We start from the raw sequence: 19,691 nt of genomic DNA, 5'->3' as shown, positions 1-19,691 counted from the left end.
GGCAATATTTTTACACTTTATATTCAAACAAACATGTGGACTTTATGACATAATTCTAACGTTTATAACTTGACGTACCATTTGTTATTAAAAAAAATATTTTTGTAACAGATTATTTCGTTTGTTCAGAACCGCTCGCCATTCAGGGCCGTAAGCAGGTATAGCCTGGATTGTGTGACTTTCTGACTTCTGGCGTAAAAGGCGGTTTTCCCCCAAGCTCCCGAGTTTGCAGCCGTCTCAGAAGTGCTGCAGGAGTAGCACCAAGAAACTAGTTTCAAAACAAAGCGCTCGCGAGGATAATCGCCTGGACGAGTCAAAACCTTTCAGTCCGATTGTTTGAAGAGCGAAACCAAGTGGCGCTATTCTGCTCCGAGTGGCCAACCTCTTGATAGCAACTGCTTGCTGTTTCAACCCGAGAAAGCTATACGCAACAACAGGGAGCGTTATCGCGCGCGTGTGTGCATGTGCGTACGAGTATTAGTTACATACATTACCATGGCGCGTGTCTGAACGCTGAAGCGTGCCCATGACGGAAAAGCATAACACGGCCTGTCCAAACTGCAACGCCAGCCTTCCAAATGGCCACGCCGCCACGGAAAATGGCACTATAAAGCCTAACGAAGGAGTTAACAAGTCTCCTGAAAAGACAAAGAAGTGGACAGAAGAACTGAACTGCCTGTGCAGCTGCAAGAACGGCAAACGGAAAAGCCAAGTCGCGACCAACGTATCAGCTGAAAGCGGGGACAAACCTGACAGGAATGGAAATATTATTGTGAATGTGAAAGAAGCACAAAACCAAGGTTAGTAACCAGGACTAGGCTGTTATATTTCCATCATTCGAGACAGCTGACACAGGAATTCCTAGGTTGTTCAATCAAATACAAAAACAAGTTTACACTAAAACAAAAAGTCTAAATAACTTCGTTCAAGAGCTTTTAAAATGATTTGTTCTACAGTTATAAGTGGTTAAATTTGAAGCTTTGCGCTTTTGTTCTGATCTTGTTCAGGAAGCTTTAAAATCGGTCAATGGTGCTCTCAACACTAATGATCATGTCAGCGTTAAACTGCATCGTTTACATTAATTGTTTTTCTTTCTCTGTCCGGCAGATAAAATATCTACCGCTTTTTGGGTGTTCAGGCAGCTCTACTGAAACAGATAGAAAGGGGATAATGGCGTAGATTTTGTAAATCGAGATCAGGTGTTTAGTGAAAAAAATCTCTCGCCCTACAGTTTTAGGCGTTATTTTGTCCAGGACAGGGCCCTTAAACTTTTTGGGCCGCGGCCCCTTTACACAGTTGAACGAAACTCTCGCCCCCTCTCCAATGTGTTTCATAGCCACAAAGCCTATTGCTTTTAGCCTAAATCGTGCAGGCAGTGTTTTCATGTCAATAAAGACAACGCTTAGTACACAAGGGCGCTTGAAATGTTAAACTGTGGAATAATATTTTTTATCTGTGCTCTTATTTAGCAAAACAATAATTTAGCAATTTAACGTAAATCTGTAACTGTAGCACAATAAAGCTGTTTGTTGTCACAATGACCAGTTGTAATAAAATGCGTTGCTAACGAATATTTACGCAAAATCGAAATATTAGGTGAAAAAATGTTTTAATCCAATATGTTGAGTTGGCCGCCGCCATAAAACAGCTCATCTTAAAAAAATGCTGTTAACAAGTTTTTCGTGGTCACGAGCTTTCATACTCGTTTTCCGTTGATGTAAAGTGTATGTACAATGTTCATGCTTCTACGTTTATATTCATAAGATTTATACTATAGTAAGTTCTAACATTTAGCATTTATTTACAATTCTATTTAGAACTGGGAAAATTGACGAAACACCACAACAGGCTTCTGGAAAAAAGTTATACCCTTCCGACCAAACTTAACGGGCTCAAACGAAACCAAAGACACCTTTTCAGCGGAAAGATGGAAGTGCTTGATGAAAACGACAAGCCTTTGGACGTACTTGGGGAAAACCCTTGCGAAGTAAAATGCCCGGGCAACGTAAGAAAGAAAAAACTCTCGACTGATAAGAGCGAGACAAAATTACCGCATATTGCACAGGTTTGTTTGGATTTTAGGTTATAGTTGTTTTTGATTTATGGTTGTAGTTCTTTTGAAGCGCTTTTAGTTGAAAGATTTGTGTATGATTAATTTAATTAGTTTAATATGTTTTCGTTGAGTAATCGCATTTGAGAAAACGAACTGTACCTTCATTATGATAGCTATGACGTTATTCTAACAGAATCCGATCTGTTTTATTACACAAAAAATACTACTTTTTAAAACACTAACCACAACTGGTATGTTTAGAATGCTAGCAGGCGCCAATTGAGAAAGACTATTAAGATTTATTGGGCAACTTATTTGTAATGATTGTTCGGGTAACACAAAATTAGACCTGAAAAGCAACAATACCTCAAGCAGAAAAATCTATAAATATCCAGTACAGAATAATGCCTGAAACTGTAGGTAAAGGGTGGGGGACAATCGAGGGACATGGGTCTGGCAGTAACCGTCTTGGGGTCGACGAGTTTAAATGGCGCCTTTAGGACACCGCTTTTTAGGCACCTGATTTTAGATCGTGTTTGGGGTTATTGGTGGGTAATGGGTGGAAATTATTAGGGGAGTTAGTGATGTACATAGGGATGGGGTTTGAAGTTGGGTAAAGTGTTGTTTAGGCCTGATTCTGACCATTTAGGTCTTATTCCGACGGGTTTAGGTCGTATTCCAATTTAGACGGTACTGTATGACTCTTAGATACTATAGTCCTATTTTGATCTCATTCCAAACTGTCTTTTATTCCGACGTTGATGTTGTTCTTACTTCGATATACTGACTGGAGTCCTGTTGAACATTTACGAATTTATAGAAGTCAAGTCCGCGGTATCTTATGGCGGTTTGTCCCAATCACGATGGGCGTTCTGGGGGCGAAACACTGGAAGCCGTGCTCTACTGCGCCGCTTGTGTCCAGTCGGTTTGCTACAAATGCGCATTTGAGAAGCACAAGGACCACCAGGTGTCGCCAATTCCCGTTGCCGCCGAATCGATTAGGGTAAGTTTAATCATCTAAAAAAAGTAAGTTTAATCATCTGGATATCGTCATGTTACCGTTAAATGTTCACAGGCTGTTACACACAAAATTTAAATTGACTAAACAATTTAGCAATGGCTTTATTGTCGTATATTCTTTCATTAAATTAAGACACATGACAAAGCGACGACCCTTGTGAAGCAAAACTTTATGTAATATATATGGTTATATTTTTAGTTCAATGTGCTTTTGCAAATAATGTAATTTAAATTTTGCAAAATTTATTACTTTTGTATAATATTTTGCCGCAAATTATTCCCTACACCCACATTGGCTTATTGGTTTTGCTTGAACGTAATTTTAATGTAAAATTGAAACTTTGAGCTTTTCGTTGTTTTGCAGCTTAACCTGGCAGAAAGAAAGCGCAAGATTGAGAACACAATATCACAGATGAGGGCCAAACGAAAATCGGTTGAGGTATAACAAAGAAAAGTTTGTTTTTGTTATCATAAACAAAAGCCACCAATAATTCTTAAGCAATATATGTTAATCGTAAAAGGATGATACTCGAAAAGGCTTCGATAGGGTTTTTTACAAGTGCTAAGACAAGCATCACTCGCGTGTCCATTGGGTCACTGGAACTCTGAAGTACCAGCCACTTGTCAGCTGAGCTGAATTGTTGCCAAGGTCTCCTGTCACAGAAAGTACACTCGTTTTATTCAGTAAATCTCATTTGTCATGTTTTATTTTCTCCCGCTTTTTAGGATAAAGCGTAGAAATACCTCCAATGCCTCTGCCTACATAGCTATATTCTGGCTACAACACAATAGTATATCGTTAAGCCTCAAGACTTAGCCCTATTGGTGGGCAATATTTCAATGTGCCCCTTATTGTTTCGGTGTACTAAAATTAAAAAAAAAAAAGCCTGCTGTACCAAGTTAATAAATAATGTCCACACTTTCGAAGTGCATTTTTTGCCAAGACAGAAGGAAACTATATTGATACCTATGTGTTTGTCTTGTCGAAGACCAGCATAAAAGCGTATAGCTTGAAAGCTTTCGATTCGAAAAGGGTTTTCAAGTATTGGGACTACGCACTTGAAAGTCCGACTCAAGTTATTATCCGTGCCAAGAGCCCCTTGGTGCAGTTTCGTTTTGTCTTCTAGTTGTTATTTTTAGATGTCAGGTCCGTATAAAAATGCCCTGAAGATTTGTAGTAGGAATGCGAGATAACAGTGACCATATGAATTTAAGTTATGTACATGACCTTTACTAATATGTCCTACAATTGGTGTCCATTCTAAGTTATTTTTAATAAGGTGTTTGAGTTTAGTGTAACTTAGGGATATTTTCTATTTCGTATTTTATTCCGAAAGCAAACCCAATATTTTTAGGAGTACCGCCAGATCCATTTGGAAAGATTTCATTTCTATATTCAAATAAGCAATAATTATCCCTGAATAAGCAAAAAATATGTTTTTGCTTAAAACAACTTTGGGAGTTCAAAATGCTCAGCTAGATCTCTAACCACTTCTAAAATACTTACATCAATTTGTTATAGGTTCGAGTACCGATCCTACCACTTGGTTTTGGGTATCGGCTTTGATTGAAAAAAACAATATAGGGTATCCCTATTGCAAGTGATTTTAGATGGGGCAGTCAAACTTGTCGAACTAGTTTTTAGTTAACATGATTATTTTAAGAATGAGGTAAATTACTATCTTTGTAAATTAGTAAACATCTGATAAATTTAACCAAAATACGAAAGGAAGAATGAATTCACATAACGTTCTTTTTGTTTTCTTGTTTTGCAACGTCTAACGTTTTGTCTTGCTTTATTGCCAAATTTTGAAAGACGGCTAATCAGTAGCAAATACGCGACAGGCAAATTATAATGCGCAGATGGGTTGATAGTGCACCGTTGGTATAGGGGTACATTAACTGCCAGATAACTCTCAATTTCCTAGAGCAATATAAGCTAAAAATCTTCAGTTTATTTGGTAAAAAAGTAAATTTTTACCGCACTAAAGATGGCATAAGCACTTGCCGAAACATAATATGCAAATATAAACTAAAATATTGAAAAGCTCTTTGCAACTTTATCTGAGTATGTGACCTCTAAATTAGAAGGTCGACAAACTCCCAATCTATTTAACTTTGCCGTACTTGGAAACCTTATAATATTGACAGACGAGCAACGAAGAGGCTCTCCAGCGAATCCACACCCAGTTTGAGCAGGTGATCCTGCGCATCCGAAAAAAAGAAGAAGAAATCGCCTCTGAGCTAAACAAGCTCAAACAGAAGAGGATCAACCTGGTGTACGGCGTCCAGAGCCAGCAGGAGACCACTTGGGGACAGATCGATGCCGTCCTTAAAACAAAGGATGACGTCAAAATGTTGCAGGTATGAATACAAACATTTGCTGACTTAAGTTAGGAGATACATGATAATGTGTTGCTGAAACGATGTTTGATTGTATGTTAAATTTTTCAATGTATTGGTAAGTGGGTTAGTTGAGTCGATCTTAACGTTTAACAAAAAAGTAAAATAGGCCTAGGCCTACGCAGTGGCGTAGCCAGCCGAAAATTTGAAGGGGGGGGGGGGCAAAAAGTTGGAATTTTTTGTTTAGCTTTTGTCATTGTATTAATTGCCGTAACGAACACAAATAAGAATGCGAGCAAACCTTTTCGAACAGCAACTGACTGAGTGTTAACGTAATACACAAAAACCACTCAAAGAGCAAAAACTGAATGAAGTAGTAAAACTACATTATTGTATAGCAAACGTTATACTAACTAAATCGTTTGTGACGTAACAATGTATGACAATTTAAGGTCAGGCATGCCTGTGATCGACTTTTGTGGTACTGCTTACAAATGCTACAAAACAAATGATTAAGAGTAAAATATTTATAAATTTTGGGGGGGGGGGGCCATGTCCCCTCAGGTCCCCCCCTGGCTACGCCTATGGGCCTACGTGACTTAATTGGATTAAATCGAACATTCGTCGCGTGTATAGTTCAAGTACTTAATTTGGAGTGGGTTGTTTATCGACTTTTTAAAGTTATTTTTTAAACGATCGGGAATTTTAATTTTATTTTTTTAAGAAGTATAGGCCTAAAAGTGTTATATAGGCCGTGATTTGGACAGAACAACAAGGTGGCTTTTGACACACAACGTTAACTAGGTTAAGCAAAATTTAAAATTAGTTTCTATTGAAAACGCACAACAAGCGGAACGTAAGCTTCATATATGAATAATTAATCTATAAGGTGAACTTTTAAGTCTTTGCTTGACACAGTTGGTCTTCCACACTGATTTAATATTCACAACAAAGTTATTTTTTGTTTTGTTTATTACAGGAGTACACTGGATTGACTATCATGTAAGTTTTATTTATTTTATGTTATTATCACGTTCTACTTCTGTGTGCGGGGTTAAAACTGGGATACGCGTACCCCCAGGGACAAGAGAAAAGATATATCGGGGGTACGCGAGTCAATTCATTTTACCGGCACTGTTATGATTTTCCGTAACAATGATTTGAAGTAAAAAAAAATGTTGCTATCCTTTATGTGAGAAAACATTTTAAGCTTACTAAAAGCAGCCTTTAAGCTAAATTTAACGTGCTGCGCTTGCTTATGACGTGGTATACTGTAGACATTAACAAATCACTGTTTTTAAAATAATATTATACGTGGCAAACTATTCAACGTTTAGTAGCTTGATAATATATTGCAAAGCCAAAAAGGTCGAGTAGATCGACAGCATCTTGATTAAGACGTTTCGATACGAGCTTGTATCATCTTCAGTTGATGTACATACAAGCTCGTATCGAAACGTCGTAATCAAGATACTGTCGATTTACTCGACCTTTTTGGCTTTGTAATTTATTATCAAGCTACATTAGAGATCCGTGCATAGTGTACCCAAGTATATTGGAATCAACGTTTTGTTTTGACACTATTTTTTGACTCTTGGCAGTCACTATTTTTTCTTTCATAACAAACGGGCAATATTTAAATTGATCAACTGGCTTGCTAATGAAATAAGCCAGGGTTCAGGAAAATTCTAAACGCGCTAATTGGGCGAAAATGTAGTTTGGCTTAAGTTTATATTTTTCTTGTAGATACGAAAGTTATGTCTTTAACCCTAAAAGACGAGTTTTGTCTTTTTAATTAATTTTTTTAAGAGGTACGCCTTGCATGTAGATAAATCGAAGTACGCCGCTGTGTAGTGTGTACTCATTTACGTTTGACTGAGTTAAAACATAATGTTAGTAATAAAAAACCCTAAAAGCACTCAAGATAATATGGAAAGTATTGCATGAAAAGCACACCACAAAGAAATAGGTTTTCTGTCTACCAACTAAGGGGAGAATTTAAAGTGGCCAGTCGGGTTTGGTCAAGTGCCCACCCGGATGACGTCACAATCACAAGTTTTAAATGACGCAAAGCGTCTCAACGAGTAGTCTTGTGGCGAAGTTCGGGTTTGAAACAATGCCACGTAAAATGTAAGTCACTCACTTCAAGCTATCATGTCTGTATACATTGAATAATCTACAAAGTTTAACGCGTAACTGAGTAAATTCTGCCTCCAATTAGCCGACCAAAGTGTTTGTTAACACGAGGGAATTGCCAAGTTAAGGGAGAAAGCCAATTTACATTGGCAATTATAAAAGCTAAAACGCAATGCCACTCCGTTTTTGCCTGATTCGTCTAGAAAAAATCGTAAATGTCCTTCGTGAATATCCTGTAGTACATAGTGACCCAATCCAATTTTCTCGAAAAAGCATTTTTGTGCCTAATGTGACCCTCTAACGTTTTTACGGTTTGTTATTGGTATCGGGAGAATGGTAGATCTATTAAAACGTTTTCATGTAGATTACATAAAGGCACATTCTTTTAGGGATTTGTGCGTATCTGTTTCATGTTTTTGTGTGTCATTAAATGTGTGTGCCAGCGCTGCTTAACGGGTGCTTTGTGGCATGTTGCAAGTGGGAAAAATATTTTAAAATATAAAACATTATGATATTGATATATTTTCTTTTCCTATAGGATTGCTCTAATTTTTCATATTTACCGAAAGTGCTACTTTGTCCAGAGGCGTTTTTAGTTATTCAGTCTGAACAAGTTCTAATCATGCACTTGTAATACTGAGCCTTGTGATTTGACATTCCTAAGAAAATAAAAACTTGATATTGTATTTCGGACCTGCAGCTGGTATTAGTATCAGTAGTCTTCCTTCTTTGTATGGCGTCCTAAACGAAAAACAGTAAGTTTTACATATTGCTTGCAGAGATTTTAAAGATCCAATGGCTAGCGAGTGTACGAAAACTTCACCACGAGAGGGTGACAACGGGTTGATCTTGCATGGGTCTGTCCCGAAACCGAGCCTGGATCTCAATGCTGTTCAAGACGAAATCGAGAAGATTCGTTTAAACGGTTGTGAGGTGGAGTCGACATTTGATGGCAACGATGCAATAATATCAAACGGTATAACGCCCCGGTAAGTTATAGCTTAATTTTAGTTGCCTAATTAGGCCTAGGTGGCCAACCAGTATTTATTTCTGAAAAAACTGCGGATTTAATAGGTCACATTACTTTCTTATTTCGCAGGCAAATTAAAAAGAGATTCTTGTTTAAACTTGACGCCAATACGGCACACCAGGCTTTGCGGGTGGCATCCAACTATTCGTCCGTGGAGTACGTCGGGTCGGAACGGAACATCAGCATCTCGCTGAGACAGAGCATCCCCGGATCCATGGCAAACCTACCTGGCGGGTAGGTCCAACTTTGAATATTGTTTGACGTAACCTTGTCTCACAGCCAATAAAAACAGTGACATGAGATTTTTTAAAAGTGATGTACTTTGTACAAGCGTGTTTTTATTACCGTTACAATATTTTTTTTGTCAATATTCTATCGCCCATATAGCACGTATTAGGTTATATAGCCTAAGGCTTGCCTGTTTGTAGAGTCTTTATATAGCATTTTATCAAGTGCTGTTATTATTTGTTTGTTTACGAAAATCCTAAAGACGCCATATAAATATATATTATAGGCCTAAAACTATTTTCACATTCCAATTCCATTTTTTCACCTAAAATGTTCTTTCTTTTAGAAAGATCTCAGTTTTGTCCTAACATGTGTGGCAGTATTTCAAATTGTCAGTATGTTTTATATATTGTCAACAGAAATCCGTATCAGTCAAAAGTACCCGGTATCGGTGGATTGAATGGAATCAACGGTTTGGGTGGGCGACATAAACGTGCACAGTTTGCAACTGTACTTGGCGACGCTTCCATAACTCAGGTTTCTAAAGGAAATTTGAATCCTTTATTGTTGTGCAATGGTATTTAAGCCTATGTGATAGTGCAAACAAACTTTACTTTTTTCTAATTGTTGGACAAGTTTATTAATTGGTCAACAAATAAATAATTAATTACCTATCAGCTCTTAAAACAAGTTATCAGGTTACATTTGCAATAGGCCATCGCCGATATTATGACATATAAAAGCCTAGCACATAGGCTTCTACTGTATCAGGAAAACAAATTAGACAAATATCCCTAAGCTTTTAATTTGTGTCTCATTTCTTTCGCCGTTTTGATTCCAAGGGGAAAATTAAACCTTAACGTTTTTCTCGAAAAGGGTAAACAGTATTGGGAAGTATCGGTGAATCGCAGTATGGAGTACCGACTAGGAGTCGCCTACAAGCAGATGCAAGGCACAAGAACGCTTGCCGACGAGCACAATTCATGGGCGCTCAGTCTCACTTATCCAGACAGGTTTGTAAAGGTTATACGCTGCCGGGCATTTCAGGCTAATTTATGCCCTAGAATAAGCTAATAAACAACTGTTTACGTGGAATACCGGTCCCCGCCACAGATTTTTCGGCAAATTGCTTAATCTTCGAATTGTTGTAGTTTCGTTTACTTAAACTTAATTTTCCAAGTTTGAAATAACTTTACCATTATAATGGAATACACCACCGATTTTTGATACAACTTCATTAATATGCCTAAGATTCCTATACCGGTAACGAAATCGTTAATTCACATATTCCAGAAGGCAAATTGTTTAACAATTTTTTTTTTGAAGCAATAAATAAATCCTAAGTGTTTTTTGCTTAAGTTAGTTAATCTCGTCAGTCTATAACTTCGGCTTGCGTTGTGTGAGTTTTTCTTATATTCAAACGCCCTTTAGATCGTAAATGTTTATTCAATACTGGTATTTTAATTTCCACAGATTTTCGGCTATCCACAAGCACCACAAAGAGTACATCTTCGTACCGAATCACGCGGCAAGTCACGCCAACAAGGTGATCCGGATTGGTATTTTCCTCGATTACGAGAGAGGCGTTCTCTCGTTTTACAACGCGAGCACCGCCGCCGAAAAGCGTCACCTCTACACATTTAGGACTTTCTTTAATCGCCCGGTTTGGCCGTTGCTATCGCTGCGCCAGGGCAAACTGCAAATTCTCACAGGGCTTCCAGTACCAAGAAACCTAGTTTGGAAGACCAGGTGATAAAAAACAAGTCGTACGTGCACTTTTAACGGCAAAGGCGCTCGATGCACCCTCATTGGAATTAGTATTTAAAAAAGGGTTTTCAACTTAGCGCGGCACGCGAGACAAACTGAGGAGGCGCGCAACAATTTTATTGTGATGAAACTCTAACGATTTTCGACAATAAAACCGATTTTAGAGGCAACATTTGCAAGTCTATTGAAATGCGCAAACAAAGGAATGATTAAAACACTTAATTTCTAGTTCGTTTATACTCTTACGTTGCAGTTTTTACCAATTCTTTTTACGCCACATATAACATTTTATTGAAAGGGTAGGCAGCTATAATAATTAAAAAAAAACTTGATTTAGGTTATCGGTTTTGTGCTTGACAAATTTTATTTTTAAGTTTTGTAGCACAAAACCCCTATTCCGTGTTGCGCGTTATTTATTGCCTCGTCGTTTAACATTTGTCCATTAAACCGTATTTTTTGTTTTACTTTTTACCATGTTCAATTGTCTTTGCCACATGTTTTTCAAACATCAAATAATTTTTGTACGACCAGCAACCTTTTTGTGATATGTTATTTAAAAATTGCTTCGCCGTGATAGAATTACATTACATCAGCTACCTCCAAATATATATATATATATGAATATATCATCGGAACAGTTTTGTTGTGAATCTGTTTTTATTTTTGATATGAAAAAATATACCCTTCCGTGGTAGTTTCAGTTAGAAGAAAGTGAGGAAAGAAAAGAACGCATTAAACAAACGAAAATAAACCGTGATTGTCTTGTTCAATAGAAGTGGGGAATTTTAACGGTTTAAACAAGGTGAACAGATGTCTTGTTCGTAAAACCAATGCCACCCCAAATGCCATAATCCATTGCTTCCCAACCAGTGGGTCGCGAAGCTATGTCAGGTGGGTCGCGAAGCATTTCTAAATGTTACAGTTTTCTATTATTGCGTTATTTGTACCTAACATTTATGCAACAATATCCCAAATACGTAACAATAAGATGTGTTGTGTCGCATTAACTATTTCAGTACGTACGTAAGATGCAGGTTTTATGTCACTTTATTTGTTTGGGCGTATCTCATTGTGGGTCGCACAACAAAACTTGCATTAAAAGTGGGTCCCAAACTGAAAATGATTGGGAAACACTGCGGCCTAATCGGTTAAATTTTCCTCGAGAGTTTAACCCCAGATATCGCTCTCGTCGAGCAAGTTAATCTCTGCGGTGGTCGACGATACTGCAGCAGGGTCGGACACAGTCGAAGAAACGACCGACTGTCCGCTCGCGCCACTTTTGGGTGACGCCCTTCGCTTGGGTTTAAAGTTGCGGCTTTCACACCAGGAAATGTCCGGCACCAGCTGACAATCTTCCGTTGCAGCTTTGCAGTCTTCATCTAAAGCTAAAGAGAGAGGAGATTATTTCTATTTCATGGGGTGGCCTGCTCGCAGCACGGCAAATATTGTTACAAATGTACATTTTACCAATCTGAACAGCTAAGCAATGGACCATACGCTTTTGTTGACTTTGTTTAAATCAGCAGGCAAAGTCAGCGAGCTCTGTTTATATGGCGAAATAAAGAGGTTTATAATTGTAGCTGATGACACATAGTTTGCGGCATTTTAACTATTTATTTTATGGAACTTTTGAAAGAGCATTACGAACTTAATCAAATGTGACTTTTATAAAGTTTGACTTTGCAATGAAGCGAACATATCGAAAAATTAAAAAAATTCTAAAATCGTCTCGAGAAATAGCAGCTTTTGTTTGCATGTTTATGAATACGTGTAATACGTATGACAATTTACATACTTTCCTACCTTTCTCGTCGACAAGTTGGTACGAAAGGTTTAATCCAGTTGAACGAAATGTGTGACTAAAAATAAGCAACCATTAGATTTTTTTAGAATTTTGTGCAAAATTTTAATAGATGCAACATTTACCTTGATGAATGTGAAGGGCCCGAATTTACGTCGCCTGCAAATCCTATTCAAATAAACAAACTAGCCAAAAATGGTAAATCGTCGGTAAGTTAATTAGGTACCGGTATACAAAAATGATGTGTCGATATAACCTGGAGTGGTATAAAAGCACAAGCATAACAGTCTAACGAAAAAATTACCTGTATTGTAATCAGGCGCGTAGCATAACCGTTTCAAAGGGGGGTGTGCCGAATTTCCAACTTAGGGAATTCCCCTATTTTCGGTCTGACGTTATGACCAAGGACGTCATAAAACAGTGACGGGTGTAACGTCATAAAATAGTGATTGTAATGACGTCATACAACATTCTAATCAGAAACAACTAACGTCCTGCAAATGCGAACAGGTGCGTCGTCGACACTCCTGCCAGGCGAAAAACTAAACCAAGACCGTAAAATATGTGTGATTGATTTTGGAAGAATCCTAAACTATCAACAGCGCAGTTTCCTAAGTTCCACGTACAGGACTAGCGTTAAATTACAGGCAAGCCTTTCGCCACGTGCATTACTAAACGATGATCGTTTTTCCCGGGTGTTATTATGCCACAATTAGCACAACATCTGCGCCAAGTCAGTTAAAATACAAGCTGCGGTTGAGGGGAAATAAGTTGTGTCAACTGCACACTAAACACGTGGTCTTAGACTTAGAATATGCTTATAGAGAATAATTTTGCGTTAAATAACGTAACCTAAAAACGGGCGACTTTGAAATGCGCACGACAGTTATCATTATACCACCTTTTAAGAATCTGTTTCACAAAAAAACAACATCCGTTGTTAACCAATATCGATTATTAGAGCAGACAGCGAACAGAGGGGACATTAGCTGCGCCTAACTTCGACGTTTTAGAGAGAAAAAAGAAAGACGGTTTGTCTTCGCGTTATTAATTGTCGAATTCACACTTCATAATATATAATTAGCCAACCTAAACAAATAACGAAAGAGAAAAAATATACTGCGTTTTACGGTCGACCAAAAAAAGACAAAAACAAAGTTTTGCGTTAGATTTTGGTTACGCATTAGCTTAAGACGCGTGACGCAAATACATTAAGAACATTGCCGCTTCGGACAGTTTGCTAAATTCTGACCAAAACGAACAACTAACAATAATATTACTCACAAAAAGGGGGTAGCAAACCCTGGCTCCCTGGATACGCCACTGTGCCACATGATCAGTAACCTAAATCACCTAGGCCTTAGGGGGTCTGAGAAGGTGTGTTATAAACACCCCTAGAGGTTACGGGCAGAGCCCGAAAAAATTTACGTTTCGTGTATTCTACACGCTAAAAATGGCGATTAGTTATTATGAGCTTACGATAGAAAATTTGCAACACCTCGTATTCAAGTCCGATTGTCTTATTCACTTCCGATTGTCAAGTTATTTTAATTGTGCACAAAACGCTATGGAATTGCGGTGTCAGAACAGCCTCTGTGACGTATCAATCACAAACTATTGCACTTCGTTGTCAGCGAAATTAACGATGCTTATCAACAAATTTGCCGATGGTATGAAGCGTGGCTTTAAAATCGCCCTTTTTGAACTCTGCATAATTAGTAAATTATTCAGCTGAAACAGTGCAAGAAAAACACAAACATGGCTTATTACTGAAGTTAAGACGGTCATTTATTATCAGTTTATCGGGCAATAGTTCGTCAACGTTTTAATCGATGTTTCAAAATGCGGCGGTCAAGCACTCCTTTTCGAGGTTGAGGCTAATAAAAACATTTAATAGAGCGACCTGCGGTGAAGACGTTTCCTGTAGCTTACACGCCTGTTTTCTACGTTGTTGAGAATGTTCGTTTCAACAATAAAATATATATTCTTTAACAGGCCTGCTTGAGATTACTTGAGTCGGTGACAGGCGACTGCTAAATGAAACAACGATAACGAGCGTGATTAGGCGTTGGCGGCGATAAGCACTGACTACTAACGAATTTTCAATGCCAGGTGCAATAACATTGCAGCAATCACGGATTTAGTTTTGTGATAATTGTTTACTGAGATTTTAAAGGGGAGTGTTGAGACTCCTAGACACCCCCCCCCACGCTACGCCCCTGATTGTAATAGATATAGCGATTTGAAAATTAAGCTGTATTACAATTAATAGTGACCAAAAAAATAAGAGGCCAAAAAAATCATACAGATGTTAGCAAAACCTTTTATACATATATTAATAAACCAACACTAGATAGGCCTAAAATTTCCTATAGTTAAAACGACTTTTTACCTAATACTTCCGGAACTCGTGCCACTGGGGTCCACACAGGTGTTAGTAACTGTGTTCCAAGGATGTTGCTAATCCTGTTAGTCGGGGTTTGATTTACCGCTAGCGGCGCAGGTGTGCCAGGTACGTTTTGCTCCAAAAGACGACTGGAAGCTTAAAAATGAGTTTAATACCTTTTGTAAATTTTTGATAACATTAAAAACATTGTGGCCATAGCACTGCCCTTTACTTACAAGGCAATGAGGGTACAGATTTGAAAAAAAAAACGACTGCATTCGACAATTTGTGGCCGCCAATGATTTGCACCTTTTTTGGCCGAAATCCCACGTCAAAATGTTGCAATTCACACCTCATTAAGCGCCAATTAACGTCACTGGCGTGGTTTGGAAAACAGTTTACGTCAAAGATCTTTGGCGGGAAGGGACTCGAATGCAACTTTATTGCGTCATACATACATGTCTATAACGAATAACAAATATAAGGTAAGTCATAGTAATTTATGACAGAAAATTAGGCATAGTTGAACCCACCTGTACCTTATAGGTACAATAACGTATTCTTGTGTAAAACTCGAGGCAAATGGATTTGTGTTCAAATGATAGGACAGTTTAAGGTAATTTATCATGCTACAGGCACAGTCCACACCACATGTATAAGCTATTTTCATTTTTTAACATTATACACTCTCACTTTTTTTAGTTATGCCTTTAGGCTTGATATGACAAGTGCAATTAGGAAACTAATAAATTGCCTTTTCTGTTTACACTTTTTTAAATATGAACAACGCACAGCACTTACATGGCGTTGTAGAACGTGGAGTGTACAAACTTTCTAGGATTGCCCGATGGCCATCAGGCTGAAGTTGTGGTGTAGTCGGCACGTTTCTAATAGAAGGCGAATCCGCACAGTATGGCCTAGTACCACGACGACTCATTTCTGAGCGGTCTATAGTTTTAGTATTTACCAAGCGAGAAGTAACTAGCAGCTCTAGCTATACGTCGAAACAACGGTTTGACTTGTGACGTAACAAACGATGTACTCATAAAGAAATTATTTATCTTTTTACATATTGGGGAGTGCTTATAAATAGATCATCTTGTGTATAAAATTTTAACATACAATATATATATGTTGCTTCAATCCCAGCAACACGTGCAATATTTTGGAATCTTTGTTTATTGCTTACGGAATGTTTCTTAATTCGCGTACCATTTATATGATTTATTATAAATAAATGATTAATAAACGTGCAATGTGTTTATCGGGCTAAAGTGTTATTTGTTGTGTTCAACTGCTGATTTCGTCGCACAAAAGTAGCCTTCTCTGAGCGGCCTACTAACCAAACGAAATGCAATATTTGTCTTAGAGTTAGACAATACAATCAAGGTGGTTAGACTTCGCTTTTATCTGTTTGTGTTCACAACTTTCGAAACATAACACACTTTTTCTTTATGGGATTTGGTGCAAATTTGGTGCCTAATAAAACTTGCCGGCGTTTTCAAGTCGCGACCTTTAAACCGTGTTCGCGTGTTTCAATTAGTTTAGCGGGGACTGCATTGTCTGGGAGAGCAGCACTCCATTGTGTCGGGCCGTATTTCAACAAAGTCCTTATAAACCATGTTAAAGGTCTTTGTGTTGTTCAGTTGACATACGAAAGGGCTGAGCCTAATATGTTTGGTCGGTAAGAGGATATGTCTTTGGTACTAAGCTTTGCTTTCTTGCCGTGGTTCACTTTGTATTAACTAATAAGCATTGAATGGCTCACGTTGCGCAGATATTTTTATTTGATTAATATATAAAATTTCAAAAGCGAGTTGTGCAATTTAAGTTGTTAGCGCAATAAGTTAGCTAAAAGTAGCAGCAATAGTCTACTTTTGTTTTGTTTTATACAGGCTCTGCAGTTTTACTTGCAATATTCCATTTACAGAATGCGAATTTTAAAATCTCCAGCAATAGCTTACCTGCATTATTTTTCCTAGACTAACTGTTAGTTTTACCAATATAGCGGTAAACTGTGTTTTAGGTTGCTAGATTTTGCCTAAACAAACATGGCGTCGGCCTGTCTCGGTACATTCGGGGACTTCAAATACATGCACAGCAGCGGAAATAAGACGCCCCCTTCCGCCGAAACTGTGTGGGTTTCTCGACCGTACAATCCCCTGGACCAACGAGATTCGGCGCCGGTGCCAAGACACAAGACCATTGACTCACCTAAGTCAACAGACGACCTTCCACCTGAATGGGTAGGCTTATAGCTGTGATTTTAGTTGCTACAGTTTTTTGCTCGACTGTTTAAGCAACGGAGAAAACTACTGTTTAATGGCTCACCATTAGGGGCGGATCGAGGGGTCATAAGAGCTATATGTCCCCCAAACTATTCCTTTTTTAACTTAACTATCTGAACGCTAGAAATTTACGGGCTTGGCAATTATTTTTTATAATTTAGCAGGCCTAACCTACGTTTTGGCCGAATAAATTAAATACTATAAAATTAAAGGCGCTGTGTATTACCGTATTTACGTTATATGTGTCCAAAGTCTAGTGCTGTGTTGACGCGGACTCTACAAGGTATACATTTTTCCCAAATTAACAAGGTAATGTAAATGTGACCCAATGGAATGCAAAAAAATCGCTTAACGAAACTTTAGTTGCATATTCACACAACAGTTCGTTAAAGAATGGCCAGTGGCCACGCTTCTATTACTTCAATCATAAGTCACAATATGCCAATGGTTCTTAACTCACAATATGCCAGTGGTTCCTTTTTTCTTGCTGCACCCTGTTTAAATCACCAACTAATTCTCGCAACTTAAATAACGAAACCATTGCAAGTTTAGTATTATACACGAACTGATGCTAACACGGTAACACAATACCTAAATGTGAGTTGTTTTTAACTAAGCAGAGAAACACATTACAGTGATACATTTCTGTGTCTGATTCAGCACCTCCGCCTCCCCTTGGAACATATTTCGCACCCTTTGGGGGTCCGAGCACCCCTGGTTAAGATACCCTGCATTATGCCGTAGCTTGGGGCATCATGTCTGAAAAATAAATGCCTCCAACCGTGTTTCCGATTTTTCATTGCTGCTGGGCTATAGAGCTGTACTTAGAGATGTGCTATTATTAAGGCTAATATTTGACAATTATTTTTCTTTTGAGGGTATGTTTTCCATTTTGCACGCCTGTGCTGGAGACAATAAGCAAATGGGTACACATGAAAAGTAATCTAAGCGTCTTAGTTTTATTGTAAAGGGGTTGTTAAAACCATTTTTTGATTTATAATTGCCGCTTATGCATTATCTTACTGGTTACCGATTGACGCATTTTTACTGCAGCGTCCACAGCGACAAAGGTCGTTGCGTGAAATGAGTCGGCGAGGCGAAGAAATTTATCCGAGTTTACGAACAACCCGCTGCGAAGAGTGGTCCACACTACGCGAAATGGTGCCCTCACGTGGTCGACCGATGCGAATCGAGCATCCAAAGTGGGGGACCGGACTTGGCCCGGCGCCAGCTATGAGTCCAGAATCTTCCACGCGGCATCCTATCATCACCAGTGCAATGTCCAGGTAAAGCATGTCATTTTTTTATCCCAGGAATGGTGCTTTATTTCGCCAATATGCTCCTTTGCAAAACCACATTTTAATTAGTTGTGAATAAGTAAAATAATATTAACCATTCTAAACGAGCATGAATTACCGCTAATCGAAATTTATATTAGCCATAACAGAACTTTTATATTGGAATTTATTTTCCAAAATGGAACTTAACTATCGCCTCTGTGATACACTAAACACTTAACCGCTAAGGGTATCTGAGTGCATGTTTCACTAGACCAGTGGTTCTCAAACTGGGGTCCGCGAGACAATTTTCGGGGACCGCAAAGCACCCAACAAAAAATCAACACGACGCTCCTGATGGAGAAAACTTTTTGTGCAATAAAATTTTCAGGAAAATTACTTTTCAAAACAAAGCTGAATATAGTTGTTCATTAAAGTTATTGTATGCTTCCAATTGAATTGTCCATTGTGACGTCATAGTGTTGCGTTGCGATAATTAGAATTGCGTTTTCACAGCTTGCTACGATGACACTTTGGGCTGTACGATTAGTCACGGTTTTTTGAAACTGTTCGTGATTGCTTTACTCAAATAAAGTGATTCGTTAGAGGTTAACATAGCCAAGCTGAAAGCAATGAAGCAAGTTTACCCGTCCCATTTATACCATTAAAAACAAATGTTATTTTGTGTACATTTTTGAGGGACCGTGAGCAACTTAAAAAGTTGCTGAGGGGCGGTTGCGTAATTTTTTTTTAAAGTTTGAGAACCACTGCACTAGACAAAACATTAAACGCGTTTAGCCAGGTTGTAAAACGAACATTTAGTCGGCTACAGTTGGCGCAGCCGTTTATAGAAAGATTTTAGATACACCAAACTTGTTACCAGTTTAGGCTTAATGCGATTTTGGTCCAAATGTTGCTACAGGCCTTCAGTCTTTGCGTCTGAATCGCAAATATTACCTTTCTACACCAGCGGTTTAAACAAAGGACAAATTATTTATTTATCCCAATACTGTTTGTTACAGATTCGTGGACGAGATGCACTTGACTCATCGCCAATTTAAGATGTACTAAACATATGTACTTTTTCCGCATTGCCAAAGTTACAAAGCACGTTGCACATTGCCAAATAAAATTGCTTTATTTGAAATAAGTTTGTTGTTTTTACACATTTTGTCGGAACAACATTTGCTCATTATGAATATGTGAGTTTTTATTAATTAAAAGTTCATGTAAAACGACGCGTATAGTTAAGTAGGACCCTTGAGAAAACCTACTGATGTACCATCTCCGTATAGTCTTCAAGGCTCTCGACACAACAAAGCAAAATAAACAGAAATAACACGACAAAATAGATGTGAAGAA

At 38.2% G+C, this 19,691-nt stretch overlaps 2 protein-coding genes across 2 annotated transcripts; both read left to right on the top strand.

The window, feature by feature from the left end:
- Positions 1 to 526: 526 nt before the first annotated feature.
- On the top strand, positions 527 to 10,563 carry LOC146140758 (uncharacterized). Its single transcript, XM_083392698.1, has 11 exons — positions 527 to 800; positions 1,818 to 2,065; positions 2,874 to 3,056; positions 3,438 to 3,512; positions 5,225 to 5,437; positions 6,396 to 6,418; positions 8,332 to 8,541; positions 8,652 to 8,816; positions 9,230 to 9,347; positions 9,687 to 9,823; positions 10,284 to 10,563. Exons 1-11 carry the CDS (start codon positions 527 to 529, stop codon positions 10,561 to 10,563), a joined length of 1,926 nt encoding a protein of 641 aa, XP_083248824.1.
- Positions 10,564 to 16,753: 6,190 nt separating this feature from the next.
- Positions 16,754 to 19,467, top strand: LOC146140757 (uncharacterized). The gene is made up of 3 exons (XM_083392321.1): positions 16,754 to 17,010; positions 18,106 to 18,338; positions 19,352 to 19,467. The coding sequence occupies exons 1-3, from the start codon at positions 16,816 to 16,818 to the stop codon at positions 19,398 to 19,400; spliced, it is 477 nt and encodes a 158-aa protein (XP_083248447.1). The 5' UTR covers positions 16,754 to 16,815; the 3' UTR covers positions 19,401 to 19,467.
- Positions 19,468 to 19,691: the final 224 nt, after the last annotated feature.

Source organism: Ascidiella aspersa, chromosome 6 (assembly GCF_963924565.1).
Source record: "Ascidiella aspersa chromosome 6, kaAscAspe10.2, whole genome shotgun sequence".
Taxonomy (NCBI): domain Eukaryota; kingdom Metazoa; phylum Chordata; class Ascidiacea; order Phlebobranchia; family Ascidiidae; genus Ascidiella; species Ascidiella aspersa.
This window is presented reverse-complemented; position numbering and strand designations above follow the sequence as displayed.

Bases quoted from the DNA above. Each gene is read 5' to 3' on its own strand.
- LOC146140758 (XM_083392698.1), top strand. From the start codon at position 527: ATGACGGAAAAGCATAACACGGCCTGTCCAAACTGCAACGCCAGCCTT. The intron at 5,438-6,395 runs GTATGAATACAA...TGTTTATTACAG, and splicing joins ATGACGTCAAAATGTTGCAG to GAGTACACTGGATTGACTAT. The intron at 6,419-8,331 runs GTAAGTTTTATT...TATTGCTTGCAG, and splicing joins TACACTGGATTGACTATCAT to AGATTTTAAAGATCCAATGG.
- LOC146140757 (XM_083392321.1), top strand. From the start codon at position 16,816: ATGGCGTCGGCCTGTCTCGGTACATTCGGGGACTTCAAATACATGCAC. The intron at 17,011-18,105 runs GTAGGCTTATAG...TTTTTACTGCAG, and splicing joins ACGACCTTCCACCTGAATGG to CGTCCACAGCGACAAAGGTC. The intron at 18,339-19,351 runs GTAAAGCATGTC...TGTTTGTTACAG, and splicing joins ATCACCAGTGCAATGTCCAG to ATTCGTGGACGAGATGCACT.